At 31.5% G+C, this 16766-nt stretch overlaps 1 protein-coding gene across 2 annotated transcripts in view; it reads right to left on the reverse strand.

Annotated features, from left to right (window-relative positions):
• LOC148232299 (uncharacterized) overlaps window positions 1-16766 on the reverse strand; it is a 227079-nt gene that overhangs the window by 29707 nt on the left and 180606 nt on the right. For both annotated transcript variants that reach the window (XM_088192313.1, XM_088192314.1), the window contains one exon: window positions 12851-12952. In XM_088192313.1, the coding sequence (XP_088048439.1) occupies window positions 12851-12952 (102 nt within the window). The remainder of the gene's footprint in view (window positions 1-12850; window positions 12953-16766) is intronic.

The raw sequence follows: 16766 nt of genomic DNA on the forward strand, positions 1-16766 counted from the left end.
CAGTATTTTCGACGCCTTATTATAAATAATGACCACACGAGAGTTAGGATTCTAATCCTCATTAAGTAAGGTGTACAATTAAGAATATTTACATAAATAAATAATATGATAAATAACAGTACAAATGGCGACTGTCCCGTTCATATATGGTGGTATAGTCACCCCACTCACATCTCGCCGAATAAATCCGCGCGTATCGTTTGCGAGGTCATAAATCGCACATGGACAGACAAAGAAACCTTTTTATTTCCCACAGATCTTGCACCGAACGATCTCCAGGCCTCGCTTCCGTTTTATTTATCCTCAGTGGGTCATAATTCACAGCGCCAGTACCGGGGAGTGCAGCAATTTTATTGTAACGAGTTATTACTGTCCACCGCAGCAGGTCGGCCACTTGTAGTGAAATATCCGCTGGCGCCTTCAGGGTTAACTTTACAATAAAGTCTGCGAGTTGGCGGCCGAAATTGATAAGGCAATGAAACTAAGCTTAACGACACGTGAGTAAATTTCTACTCGTTGGACTTTATCGGCGCGCTTTAGTTTCGGGAACTTTGTGCGGTGGCTCGTGTGGTATGGAAGTTTACGGCGAAATTTCATAATCTATTTTTGCCATATACTATATTATAATATACACAGTCACTCTGCGAAAAGTGGTTTAAACCATTTTTATATTAAGTTACTTTGATACTACTATAACCCGACTTTTATTTATATTTTTATTAATAAAAAAAATTTTTTTTAGCCAAGCAACAAGATTTTTGTCTTAAATATTAAATATGTATTAAAAAATATTGTTTGATATTGCTTATAAAATTCTTAATTATGTTTTAATGCAGTTGATCTATATCTCTAATGTTACATTATGAATGAAAATGTATTTGATTAGATAGTGTGGTGGTCCAATCAGCTGCATCGTTATTAACCCTAAGAGCATTTAAACGACGATTTCAAATGTTATTAAAATTCAATAACTAACTCGCCAAAAAAATAATCAATATTAAAATTGCCTAATAATTTAAAATTTCACAGACACCAGAAAAAACTACTCTTTCGTGCGTAAATGATGCGCATATCTTGCGTAAAACCACTAATGTCAATACCGAACTTCGAAAGTTTCACTTCTAACCGTGAATATATTTCGTTGGTTGAATAATCAAGCGATGCAATTGGCCCACCACCATCCGTATCTGTGAATCAGTAGAGTTGTCTCAATTGACTCGAGACGGCAGGCGATCAGACAGAAACAGCAGATGGCATCCAGAGAAATGCGAAAGAAACCCGCATCCACACGAGAGACATCAGCGGATCGTTCAGAGTACGTCACCACGAAACTGCCAGTTTCTCCACCAGCACTCAGTCTATTGCCTGCACTACACTCTCTGAAAGTTGTCCGAACCGAAGTTACAACTGAAGTCGGCCGGGACCTACGACTTCGAGTAAGCGACCAAACTGTCGCAAATTTTATATGCCGTCCGGACGGAGACCGTGAATGACATCCGGACGGCAGCTTTTGTCACGTACAGCCCGCATATTTTTAAATTGTCATATTATTAAAATTACGCTACTGATAATTATAAAAAGTGGGCACTAACCAATACAATATCAGTGAAAAAATTTCGGTCCTAAATATTCAATTTACGCAAAACCTTTTTCGGCTTTTGCAAAATGCATACAAATGATACTTCAGAATACGAACACCATATCTGTGAATATTCTAGAATTTGTAGCCATCGATTCTGAATAAGAATTTTTTATGGTGTGACATTTATATTATATAAAAAAGAAAATACATAAAGATATTCGAAACGGTTTTTTTTAACAAAATCAAGTACCACTAATTATTTTTTAATTATTTAATTTTATATGAAAAAAAATATAATAACGATATCTGTTAGAAGAATATACTATCAACAATATAATTAATCCCTTTTGGTGCCCTAAAATATTCAAAGATGTCAATAAGTCTGTTGAAGTCCTCAATAAGCATGTGGTATTATAAGTTGACCACGTGACCACTATGCAGCGCTCGACATGCGTATTAACCATAGGACGCCTACGCGCATACTGAAATTGAAGCGAGTTGCTCGTTCTATCTCAGTTTGCGACAACCATATCATTATCTCTCGCACTCTCGTCACTTAACACGCGAGAGAGCGAAAGGAGAAGTATCTCACCAGTCAGTTTCTTTTTTGACTTATAAAGATTAGCTCGGCTGATTCGGCGTAGCTCCACTGGGTACAATCAAGGCTCAACTTTCATTTAAAGTTGGATGTGAAATTGTAGTCTTGTCAAATTCTGACGGAAGTTTCTAATGGAAATAATTATTTCTCCGGTTCTCGACTATTTGTCTAATGCCAAAGATTCGGGGCAGAATAAGACTCATTGTTGTTGTTAAATATACTTTTTTTTTTTAAAAGAGAACTTTGAATTGAAATTAAATATATAATACAAATTGTTATTCGCTGCTCCTTATTTAATTTTTAATATATATGTACATATATTAAAAACAATAATTTTATTTTTATTGAATGATTATTCTATAGTTTGTTGGGATAAATAAAGAGGAGAATCTAAATGAGCATTGACGTTGTATGATCTGTAGCAAGTCAGCATTGGTCAGAATAGTGAATACCTTATGAATAACTCTGCAATGCATTCTTTTCCGAAGATTTACCTTACAGATTTGCACAAATAATTCGTATTATAGAACAAAGTATTTATTTTAATGCACATATCTCTTAAAATAATTCCTTTCACTTTGATGTTTAAGTATTAACAGATTTAAATTATATTTAAGATATACAACATGTTTAGACAATTTGATCCCACATGTTTGCGATATTTTTGTAATATACCTATAGTTTTCATATTGTGGTCTAATCAAATTTACTAAACGACAACCAAGCGCTTCTAATAATTATACTTATCTTTGCAAGATACGTATTAGTTGTGACCAACACCAATTCTCATATAATAATCGACGACAGCAATGCTCAATAAATTATGTGTAATGCCACTTTGGGCCGACGTAATACTTTATCGCACAACAACGGCGAGCTTTTTCTCAATTGTATAGGCACATACAAGTACATATATTATATATTTATATATATATATAGAAGAAAAAAATAAGTTGGTTAATTATGTCGAAGAAGTAATTCAAACGACTGCTTAGCAATCCTTTCAAGAGTCACGCGAAGAAGAAAAGGCTAGCGCTGCGCTGTGCGTGCTCAGATTAGAATTGCCAACTTAATTAACCCGTGTCTTGACCATATCAGATTTCACTAATCTCATTACATGTGTGTTCCTTATGTTTATATACGCACGTATTTGTACACAATGGAGCTTTGAGCTATTAGAATTATGGGCGTTGGAAAGGCACATGAAAAGTAACGTAGTGTTTGAGAGACAAAAGAAAGGCAGGGACTTGGATTAAGGTACATTAAGAAGAAAGTGCCTTTTGACCCTTGGATTAATTATAGTTATATTTGTGTTTGTATACAGAATTTTATTTTTCAAATGTTAGAATATTCAATAAATTAATCCCATTATAGTTGAGCGTCTTAATATTTATTATGCTATGTATTCTTAATGAAAAGCTGTAAAGAATATGAAACACTGCAATAAGATGATATATAATAAAAAAAAATAATCGATTTATTATTATTAATATCATCAAAGTTAAACCGAACATCTTTCTAAATATTCAAATAGCTAAACCACTATTGAATATTGGGACAGTCAATCAAAATTATGGCGGAATAGTTTGAACGTTTAACTCTTCTCAGGCCTCTCAAATATTTGCAAACAAACATTATGCTCTGAGCTATGGACGATATGAAACAAATACTTGAAACTATCGATCCTTTGAAAGATTATGTGTATTTTGCATGTATTTTCAAATTTACAATTCACATCAAAATTATCTTGTGCTCTCGAACGACAACCACCTCGCCGCTATTTTGTTCAACTGACTTGTTATTCGATAAGGTTGGCTCTATATTACCAGTACATTTTCTTGGGGATGTATCGCACTACAGGGAAAACTTGTAAATGGACACTGGTATGTATTTCGAAAGATAACTTAATACCTTAGGGTAAAACAAGATATTTGTATAATGACAATACAAAAATATGCATTTCAGTAAAGATATTTCATTTATTTATTTTTATTTTTTGCATTACTGCAGATTACTTAATCAAAATAATTTAAGTAGGGTTGAGAGTCAATTGAAGATGATTCTCAGTCTGTAAGGTCGAAACGTAGAAACAATTCTCAGTAAAGTAGTCATAAATTTTAAAGAAGGCTCAGCTTTTATAAAGCATCGCTTTAAGAATTATTCATGATCACATGAGAAAAAATATTGCAAGATGTGCTCCGAGAATTCTTGCGCCTTTGCACAAACAACAAAGCATATAATCAGTATAAACGTGAGAGTTGTAATGAAGTAAATACAAGAAAATAATAAACTCAGATTTTATCTAAGTATTTTGTATTTTTAATTAACTATTTATCTCACTAGTAAACCATCACTAAGCACTGCTATATTGTTTTAAGACAGAATTAAACTAGTTATTAAAACATTGCTGCTGAAGTCTTGAAATATGTGGTTTTAAATATATTTATAATATACTCTAAAGCCAAGATTTACTTTCAAGCAATTAATTTATTTCTTTTATATTTTTTTATAAAAAAATAAAATTATTTTATTTGGAAATGTTATTTTAAAAAGGTGGCAGAGGATGAAATTTGAAAAACAACATTTTTAGTTGAGTTTCAATTTACAGCAAAATGTAAAAAAATGTTGTAGTGACTAGAGATTTATTTTAAAATAAAAATCATAAGATTAATCAATGTTTATCGTTTCTTGTTGAGGTAGAAGTAATTTGGATTCATATTCACCAAATTTTTCAATATTATTGATTCTCTTAGTAACACTTAATCGAAGAGTATTCATAGTATTTCATTATATGTCATGCATTTTTCTAACCAAATTCAAGGTTTAAAATCCCTGTTTAGTAACCACGTTAAAAGCAATAAAACCGTGCCGCCGCCATCACAGTGAAAACACTCGTTCATCTAGTGTTCATATTAAGTATTTTCAACAATATTACGGCTTAAAATAAGTAAGAATCAAATAAAGCATATCTAAACCAAATTTTGACCAATAGGAGAGCGCAAAATACAATTATCCCTTCTCAGAAGTCAAAAATTCACGTCAAAAGCAATAAAATCGCGTCGGCGCCGTCGCAGTGGGAACGCTCGTTACCGAGCGTTCCCACGGCGACGACGCCGGCACGATTTTATTGCTTTTGACGTGAATTTTTGACTTCTGAAAAGTGATAATTGTTTTTGCGCCCTCCTATTGACCAAAATTTGGTTTGAATTTACTTTGACCAATGCTCTTATATCAGAAGTGCTTTGAATATACTTTGATAAACACTCTTATACTTATAGAGCAATATACGAGATGTAATGCCTGTCTGTATTTCTTCTTTTGTTTATTTTCTCCCGAGTGATTTCCCGCTCGTTGCCGAGCGTTCCCACTGCGACGGCGCCGGCATGATTTTATTGCCTTTGACGTGAATTTTTGACTTCTAAGAAGTGATCCTATTGCCTTCCTATTGACCAAAATTCGGCTTGAATATACTTTGATCAGTACTCTCATATCAGAAGTCTGTAGTAATATCGGTAAGGATAGCTATCACATTTTTAAGACATAGTGTAGTATCGAAGTGCAGACAAACTATGGAGCAATGTGTGAGATGTATCGTCTGTCTGTACTTCTTCTTATGCTTATTTCCCTAAGAGTTGAGTTGTCTATGTTTGTATTTTAGACTTGACCAAATAAAAGTTCTAAAATTGTTTTAGAATTTTCGTTAGGTCAAGTTGTGTATGGTTAGGTTTGGGTTTGAACAGCAAATTTACGTTTCGAGACTGTTTTATATTAATTTTTTTGAGAGATAGTCCGAGAATTTCTAGTCATTTATGGTTTTTCCAGGGAGAGGGGGACAACAGTTGACCAGTCATTTTTTTTAATATTTTGATTTCATTAAAAGTCACAGTATCTCATTAGATGACATACATTTTTATGGCGAGGGAGGGCAAATGACGTCCCTGATTTTAAACCCTATTGAAAAATTCTGGATTTCGCAAAGATTTAATTAATGACACCAGTGTCAGGTTTCTTCGATTACATAATTTTTTTTTAATTCCCGTTGAAATTTCGAACTTAGCTCAGAATTGATATTTTCCAGTTGTTTTAACAAAAATTTTGCGCCGTCAATAATATTTTTTTGGATTATCGAAAAATAAAAATAACTCTTAATCGTTTTGTAATTTATTTTTATCGGAGCGGGTTATTAAATCATCAAAGCAAAGATAAAGCCGCCGGCCGGTTTGAGTAATAGAAAATCGCAAAAAAATCATTCAAATACTTTCCATCTTCTGAGAAAGTATGAATATTTTCAAACATTCGGATAGGTTTATTATCTGAGTGTCTTCTTAAAGCAAAAATAAAGCGAGTTCGAGTGTTAACAATTTGTAATAATTTACTTATGCAGCGTTAAAAATGGCACTTTTTAAAAATAGTCGTACAAATTTAATTTTATATAATAAGGAGTGCTTTATAAAATTTTTCGAGAAATGAGAATTTTCGGTTTGATATTTTGTTCAAGAGATTCTCTAGAAGAAACAATGATTATAACATAGTTGTTTCCTAATTGTCTTCTACGATAATTATACCAGACAATGGATTTTTGAATAATGTTTTTATCGTAACATAAAAAATACTTGGCTATTGAATTTATATAATATATAATATGCTATCTAGCAATGATATAATTTTTTACATTGTTAATAAGAGGATTAATATTATATTATATGTCATCTAGGGGTAAAAGTATTTTTTCCTAATAAAAGACTCTTAATGGTATGTGACTCGAAAATATATTTGTTATAAGCTTAAAAAACCTAATCTAAGGTTATTGCTCGAAATAGTAATTATATGAATATCTAATTCTGACCTTCTAGATATGCCAGAAATTGAAAATCGACTTTGGTTTATGTGTAATTCGAGTACAAGATTTTCAACTCAATATTTTTTATTAAGTTGCCAATAATTGTGGATCGTGTATATCGATTGACACACATAATAAAGAGGTTCTAGTTATTATTACATTAGCCGAAATGCATAAAGCTTATTTTTAGACTAATAATCTCAGATTTTTATATGTAAAATTTCAGTTAAAACAAAAAACATTTCTCTTATCTTGTGTAGGCTCTAAAAAAATGACTCACAAACATCGTGTTTTATATTAGGTATACAGCGGGTCAGGTCATGAAAATATGTCGTTTATCGCCGTTAAATTAATTCAAAACGGCCCGTAATGTATTTTTTAACGTTTACTTATGGCGATAAAGCGGTTGAACGCGCGTGCAGCGGTTCACGTGCCCGAGGGAAATGTAAACACAAGTTTCATGTGCCGGGACGACAGGGTTAATGGGAAATTTAGACCCCGCTGCGTCACACACAACGCCTTGGGGTGTCACTTTATAATTACCTGACGATGAAGCCGACCGGAATTACCTGGAGCCGCTAGTGACAAATTGTGACGGATGTGACTACGACTAAATTAGACGCGGATCGTGCACTTTCATAGCAACTATAATATTGTATAACATAGACTATTAAGCTGTTGTATACGAGGCTAAGATGTCTGCGAAGGCGCTGGGAATATTTACGATGAATAAATATTGAATGTAGCTAATGTACAAAGCGTCTGATTAGGCCGCATTCCAATTGACATTTAAAATAATTAATAGACATTAATTCTGAAACGGATACTAACTCGTAGGCACTTCGTCTGCTGAGAAGGCTAAAAGCAAGCGACTAATCGCCCATGACCGAGAAACTAATCACCTGGGCAAGTATTGCATTTAAAACAATACTATGCTCGCCTACCAAGTCGACTACGATGATGAGTCGCGTTGAGCAATAAATCTCTGGTAACCGAGCTGTTTGAGCAGCAAGTGATTAGTTGCTTACGCGGTATTTCATTTTAATGCGAGGAGAGATAGATAAGTTCAAGGAATTCATGTAAAGGAAATGACTCATATTAGAAGATTGAATAAAGTAAGAAAATGTAATTCAGCCGTTTTCAAGTAACCACAAAGTGTCACAAGGCTTCTTAAAAAAACAAAGGTAAAGCCCTTAAACTATGGGATGTCTAAAGAATACGTTTTCATGGACTCATGGAAACGTGGACGGATGTTTTTGGAAAGCAATTATCGTCATAAGCTGTCATTAGATCGTATTTTTAAGTAAAAATTTTCTTTCAACATTAGTGAAAGCGTGAAAAGCCTGGTTTCACCCTGAGTATTGCGAACTGGAATAGTGGAGATCAAACAACAGAGATTATACATTTCTGAAAAGGCTTCTACTACTAGTTCAATTTCTGTTAAGAGTTGCAAAATCCCCGTAACTGTTCAGGCAGATAAATATTCTGTATGTGGCCATCAATTCACATTTCAATGTTGATAAATCAAATAACCATACGTCGATTTCAGGAGAAAAAATCAGAGGAAAATGAAGATATAAATTTGGAGAATATTTTAGAATCAACTAATACTTACATTCTACTAGTGTCAAATATCTCATTCTAGAAACTGTAGTTTCTTTAAATCTTTCCCCAATTTTTTCTACTACAGTGTCAAATATCTCATTAAATAAGCGCAGATACTTTTTGTTGATATTAGCTATATCATCTTCTCCACGTCTTATTTTTTTGGTAGCTCGATAGCTTTTCTGTCTTTTATTAAAAATCAAAATCTTTCAAAGATGATGCATTTAACATTTAAAATAGTTATTAATCGTTCCTCAACTTCAGATGCAATTAACACGTAAATGTGTACCAATAATATTTGCTAAAATATGTAATTTCAGTGAAATCATATCGGAATACATTTTCTTTGGTAAATATATATTTTTACTGATAGGCGCTAGTAAAATTATATGCTGCTTTTAAATGTATATAAAACAGACGGTTACGAAATCTTCATTTGGTGTTCAAACCCAAACCTGACCTAACAAAAGTTCTAAAACTAATTACAGTTTGAGGTCTTTCATTAAGTCAAGTTCAAAATACAGACTGAGGCAACTCATCTATCAGGTAAAAATAAGCGAAAAAAGTGGTATACTACACTTAGAGTCTCCAATTACTCGAACCATCAACTACTCGAGTATCGAATATTAAGATTTTAAAATACTCGAGTACTCGAGTACTTTCGAGTATTTACCAAATGTACCAAAATATCTATTATTCAAATTTGTGCACATATAAATAAATAAATAAAATACTTAGTATGTTAATTTTTACAATTGTTTTAACTTCACGAACATACTTTTTAAAAACAATAATGCAAAAAGTGTCTCGAATTTAATATTACTGCTAACCTTTGGTTTTATTACTCCCGTTATGGAAAAACCCTTTCCGTTGCTGTTGATGTTGGTCTTATTGTCATTAACGCGTTGGATAAGGCTTCTAATTTATATCTGTTCGCTTTTTATAGATATAAAATTTTTTGAACTCTCTTTTTATGTTTTCTTCTTTCATTCCCTTCTCTGCTTTTCTCTTATTTCCTTCGACTATTGACAAAATAGCATTTTGTAATTTTTCTTGAATAGATTTTTTTTCTTAACAATATACAATATTCTACTCCTTCTGATTAATGCGAAGAATTTAAATCTATATCCTTCGAAGATGTATTTGGGTGAATCCCTTTCACTCTAGAGCTAAACGGTTCGCAAAGAACTGACTTTACTTTAAATGCCTTTAAAACACAATTGTTTTGATTTCTATTTTAAGCTGAGGGATCAGTATAAACAATTTACAATACTTTACGCTACAACTGCATAGTCATAAAACCTAAAAATTTTTTTGTTGATATTTCATATTGTTCATTGCCATAAATTAGATAAGTCGGGACTGTCGAACAGAAAACACTAAAGAAATTTCTCCGTCGTACCCACTAACATAGCCGACGACCGGAACTATGCAACTATGGAACTATGAAAAAATTATACCTGATAGTAACCGTTCTAACTCGGGACTTCGGGCATAAACGCCAAATAAAAGCAAGACGTTAACCTTTACCGGACCGAGTTAAAATTATTTTTGTTTCTGAAATATTTCAAAATTTTTTAATTTCGAGTATTAATCGAGTAATTTTCAAAATACTCGATTATCAAGTACTAGAAAAATAGACAAGTATACTCGAGTATCGAGTACTCGATTACTCGAATTGGAGACTCTAACTACACTATGTTTTATAAATATTTTACAGTAAATGTGTATTTTTTCAGTGAAGTTATATTTTCACTAGTGAAGTCCAAGTACATTTTCATCAGTATATATATTTCTATTAGCAAAAATATATCTTAACTAATTGCTAGTGAAATATAATACTGCTCTTAAATGTCTATGAAATATAATTTGACAGTTGCGAAACGTCTTTTTGCCGTTCAAACCAAAACCTAATTTAATAAAAGTTCTAAAACTAATTATAGTTTTAATATTTTCTAAGGTCAAGTCTAAAATATAAATTAAGTCAACTCATCTCTCAGGGAAAAATAAGCGGAAGAAGTATAGACAGGCGTTACATATCGCATATTGCTGTATTTATCAAAGTATATTCAAACCACTTCTGATATAAGAGCATTGGTTAAAGTATATTCAAACCGAATTTTGGTCAATAGGAGGGTGCAAAAACAATTATCACTTCTCAGAAGTCAAAAATCCACGTCAAAAAAAATAAAATTCGGTTTAGATATGTTTTTTCTGATTTTCACTTATTTTAAGCCGTAATATTGTTGTAAAATACTTAATAGAAACACTAGATAAAAGAGCATTTCATTTCTTTTAACGTGGATTCTAAACAGGGATTTTAAGCCTTGATTTTGGTTAGAAAAATGCAGGTCATTTAATAAAATACTATTAATGGAAACGAAATAGTAAAAAAACGACCACTAACCGGTCAACTTTTGCCCCCTTATTAAAAAAGCTGAAATGACGTACTCATTGCATGACTAAGTATACTTCAAAATTTAAAGAAATTCTAAGACATTTGCGAAAAGGCAAATTAAATGAATTGAAAAAAATAATGAAACTATTTTTTTATTGAGAATTAATAAAATAATGCTTAGAAGCCGTAACAGGTGTTGATTTCCCAGACAAAAAAAACAATCTGAAAAATTAGTTTATCTCGGTTTACAATTATTACAAGAATGGACGATTTCTCTAATGATATATAATTAAGTGTAAAGGAGCAAATCTCGTAATTGGAGTGGATATTTTTAGCTTTGTATGAAAGTTATGACACAGTACAACTTGCTTTTTTTTAAAGCAAAGGATTTCAGTTTTAATTTAATCGAAAAACTCAGAAATCAAAAATTCATCTCAAAAGCAATAAAATCATGTCGGCGCCGTCGCAGTGGGAACGTTCGGTAACGAGCGTTCTCACTAGGTTAAGTAAAATATATTAAAAATAAAAATACTCTCTCTACTCTGCGAACTAATTTTTAACCCCTCGACACGCGAGCTTAGAATCTTACCTATAGTTGAAAATGAATGAGAAGCTGAACTGGGTTAAATGGAGAGCTATTCTTGAGGCGGCTAAGAAACACAATAGACTATGGCACGGATGGTATTATTATTATAAGTTGAACATACAATACGTTAAAGCTTCAACATAAAAACTTTTTTTACAACATACATAATTTTTCAACAATCTATTTAGTTTGGTTTTTTCACACTTTTCAATGCATGTAAATTATCGGAGTCAATCAAAAATAATTTTGATTATACGTGATATTTTTTGACATCGGTTGAATCATATTACAAAGGCAGCAAAAACATATTTATTGGCTTGTTGGTGAATTTAAATTAATCGAAAGCTGCATTCGGTGGCATTAATACAATTGTCAGGGAAACCGCCGCGGGCGAATCAATTTAAATTGCAGCTTTCCATTATTGGAAACATAGCAATAATTTGTTGATTAGCATCAGAGTTATTAAACAGAAATTGTATTTTATTCTAGTTGTATAATATTACTAATATATATATTTCATATTGAGGATTGTAAAATAGCTAATGGTCACAGTGTAGAATGAAATACATAAGTACCATATAAACTTTAAGACTATATAAATCTTCGAATCCTGTAATGGCTACACCTTAAATATAAAGTGGCGACAAAAGTGAAAATCCATTATGGCTTATATTTTTTCAACAGGAGATTTTTTAAATACTTTACTATTGTTGGTAGCTATTCCAATCTGTCTTAATTATTCATTCATTCACTAAAGGTGAAAATCATAGCAGTAATTTTGTGGTTCTAATTAACATATTTTTAGGATTGCCTTAACACTTCCTTGTCACTTGTCATAATTTAATAACATAATAAATTTTGAAGCAGAAGATTTTTTTGCAAATTTTACACATATATATATATTTGTGTAGAATAAATTGATTAAATTTATGGGACACCTATTGTGCAAATTAAATTAGTCAAATGTTAAACGGGTTTTATTTTGTTGGTTAACTTTTAAAAATACTCAAATTAACACTCAACGGTATCAAAAATCGTGGGCGATGAATAATTATGTAATTAATTATTCGAGTATTATCTTTCTGTGTGTTCAAGTCGGAACTTTGGTAAATTTAATAGGTTTCACGCATAAATTAGTATACATCCCTTAACCTTAAGTAATCGAGTTACGAGCATATTTAACGTGCGCGACATGAATATTTATGGTTGTTATACCTAATTAATAATATATTGTTATTTACCGACTGTCACCGTGACGGAGTTATTGGAGTTGCAGTTACAGGAGTTTCTCGGGTCTCCGTCGAAGGGGCACTCCAAAACACAGCTTCCGTCTTCACAATTAGCTGTTGATAAAAATATATGCTATTAGTATTAGAAAATAATGTTATATATTTTTATGATCATTGCGTCATAATGAAAAAAATGCTTTTAGTATACTGTATATACATTTACTTGGAACGACAAAATTTAATCTGGATGAAAATAAAACTATTATATAAGAATTTATTAAAACATTAACTTTTTTGCTTGCTACATGAATGCTGCAAAGTAATTTCTCTTTGAGCTGTGCTATACATTTTATTAGCGACTATTAAATTGAAAACGACAAAGTTGCTGAATTCTTATGTATGTTGCGGATTATTTTTTTTATATTCATATACGTATATATGTTCTTAAGTTGTAAATATTAAAGCTTTCTTTTGATATTATCCGTTTAATAAATTAAAAAGAAACGTAATATGCGATTTAATACCTTATTAAGATTGTCAAGATCATTCATAAGAGTTGTTAACAAGGTATAATAAAACATGTGTTTTGATGAAAGTCCTGGACTTTCAAGTAGCGACAATTATCGTAACTCTATTAACATGAAAAAAAATATTGCTGTGGTTTGATTGAACTTTTAAGATTTGAGTGTAACTTCGTAGTGAGACTCAATATAGAATCTAGCTAGAGTTGTATTACATTATATTTAAATATGTTGCGACAGTCGTTATCGAGCGGTAGTGGAGAAGCTGGCGGAAGGATGATGTCAGTAGACGACCCTCAGAGCTCTGATTGGTGTGACAGCGACAGTATATTCTCCGAGTGGTGGTGGAGAAGCTGGCAGCGGGATGTGTGCGTCCATGATCGTATGTTGTCTGCGGACGGCAGGAGTCTGCTAGTCTCTTCCAGTGTCTGCCTGAATCTTTGAGTGACCGCTTGAGACTCTTTCTTCTCATCGAAGTCCGGGCTACAAAGCTTGCTGACAAATCATAATTATGCAGCAATCATCCAGTCAATCGCTGCAGTCGCTTCTTAGTATTGCGAAATAGGTTCACGCCTTTAGAAAGCGACATTCGCTTGACGGTCATTGTCCAAGGTCGTATTGCATTGCAACAAGAATATTGTAGATCCGGTGATTTATTATATCCGTAACCGTTTCGCAATTATGTAAGAACATAATATTTTATGTAAGAACAGAACTCATGTTATTTAGGCGATTTCTTCTGGTTGTAACGAGGACTTTTGTATGTGGTCAATCCTTTACGCTATTGTCTTGTTTCCTTGTTGATTGATGATCATTTTGGTCACATTAAATTAACACAAGTTTTGATAATAAGACCCTTTCAAACGTAGTGGTCGCCACAAACTAATATCTAATTCCAGTGATTAAAATGTTGTTAGCTATAGTTTAAAATATATAAATAGTAATCTATAAAATATTAGTAGTAAATTACAAAGTTTTGTACTGTTATTATTTTTTATTTAAAATATTATATTTTTCTAACGTAATTAATTAATTAGAAAATGCTAGTAATTATGTATTTTTATAATGCTATTGCGCAGTGATTATATTTTTTTATAATGCAGCTATTTTCCACATCATTTAAAAACTGTTTTAAATAAAATATTCAATTGGTTGCCAACTGATAATATGATAATATTTAATATAATATTTTAGTACTGCTATTTTATTAAATAAAAATGTTCATTTGGCTGCGCAGCATAAAATTTTTGACTGATTAAATATTTGCACGCATACCGTGCATACATTTCGTATATTCGGTAAAGACATTTAATACAAAAATTGTGAATTCTTAAAAAATACACACTGAGGTGCTGAGATTTACTTCAATTAAAATGTCAAATCAGTATTACATTAAACTCATGTATATATATATATATATATATATACAAATAATATATATTTCATTGTTTTAAAAATAAGATATTTAATAAAATATTTACTATCAGGACCACCCACAATCTTGCGTTAAAATTAGTTATGTAAATCCACTTGTCGTAAAACTAACGAGATCGCGTTCCTATGGAATCAATTTGCTTGAATTTCTAGCTCGAAAAATATTAAACTAGACGCAAATAACAAAAGAATGTGGACCTTAAATCAACAAAAAAACAACGCAACGGTCAGTTCGAATATTGTTATCAAACAGTTTCGTATAATTGCAATATTTAACGCCAGATTTATACAAAACAAATACACTTATTTCAATGGTCTAAAATGGCTAATTAATAGGTTGTTTTATATAAAGTAAGTATAAAACGCTTTATTTTTCTTAATATAATTTTAATAACTTATAATATCCTGCAATTATAGAAATGTTTTTAAATGACCAATAATTTTACAATGAATAAATCTTTTGCTTATATTTATTTTTATCTTTTAGAGGTTATGTCAGTGGCCTTTTTAAAATCACTTAGATTATTTAAGTCTTAATGAATAAAAATGCGATAATCTGTAAGAGAATGGTCAAAGAAATATGGGGGGATAAAGCAAAATTTCCAATTTTAATTTGTTTAATTTTGCAACAAAAATTAGTGAAAATGGAGTTCTCGCATTATGATGAAAATCTGTTCATCAAGATCAGATATTTAATGGTTATTTTTGTATGCATGGTTTAAATTTCCCTGCAACGTGATTCCGCTGTAATTGTCCCGTCTGACTTAAGAAACAATTGATGAACAATTTTCTTAGAATACTACTATATTGTTTTTCAGTTCATATCTAGCTACAAAGCTTATTTGCTATCTAACCATTGTTATAATCTTTTCTGGCTATCGTAGAGAATTCATTTCTCCTTGCATTACCATCGTTTCTGAAAACCAATAAAGAACAGACGTTATTTTTGCCTTTCGGTCAATTTATGCCTTACCCATTTATTCATTTTTTGCACCTTTCCTTAAAACAGTTGCAGCAGAATTTATAGTTTTATTTTTTTAGACTATTTGATATAAAACAGCAATTGCACTGTAGCAAATCACTAAGATTTGGATGGATAGAATATTTTGCAGTATAGATTCAGAGTCATAAAAATGTTTTTTTTTTTTTTTTTAATTAATCTTCCGTTGCAACCTGATAGGCGTAAGCCCAATGCGTTACAACGGGTTAATCTCTACCAACTGAGTAATGTTTTCAGATATAATTAATACCTACAAGTAAGTATTAACTACCAGACCAAAAGTCTGGGAATCGGTATTTATTATTAATTTTAAATTATTATGCGCTATACAATTTATAATCAATAGATGTCACTGTGTTTATAATAATAGCGCATTTTTATAAATAAAAATTCGAGTACCGCTGCCGAGGTCGTTCCACTGTGACGACGACGGCACGATTTTATTGCTTTTGACGTGAATTTTTGACTTCTGAGAAGGGATAATATTTTTTGCGCTCTCCCATTAGCCAAAATTCGGTTTAGATATGCTTATGATTATTAAACATTTCTAATTACATTTTTTTTATATTTGATTTATGTAATAAATTAATATTTTTCGTAATTCTACAATTTTATATGTAGTGTTTTTATTTAATTATTTATGATTATTGAACATAATTTTACACATAAATAAATATATTTATTTAATGCGCAAATTCTTTTTGCCCTTTCGATGCTACAGACGTCAGTTGACGTCAACATAAGATGTTCCACCAATGCTATGGACGTCTATTGACATCAACCCATTTTTAAGCGCTTAATGAGACTAATGGGGGATCATATTTAAAAAAACGATTGAAGGAAATATATTGTCATCCCTAGAGAAAAGGCAACTTGAAATATAAGATTTGAGTTTTATATATTGGTTGTTATTTTCGTCATGACGCTCGCATACAAATTTCGCGAATCAGTGTTGCCACATGTGAAAAAACTC

The sequence above is a fragment of the Plectrocnemia conspersa genome, unplaced genomic scaffold (assembly GCF_051122295.1).
Source record: "Plectrocnemia conspersa isolate PC_06_02 unplaced genomic scaffold, ASM5112229v1 ptg000009l, whole genome shotgun sequence".
Taxonomy (NCBI): Eukaryota; Metazoa; Arthropoda; class Insecta; order Trichoptera; family Polycentropodidae; genus Plectrocnemia; species Plectrocnemia conspersa.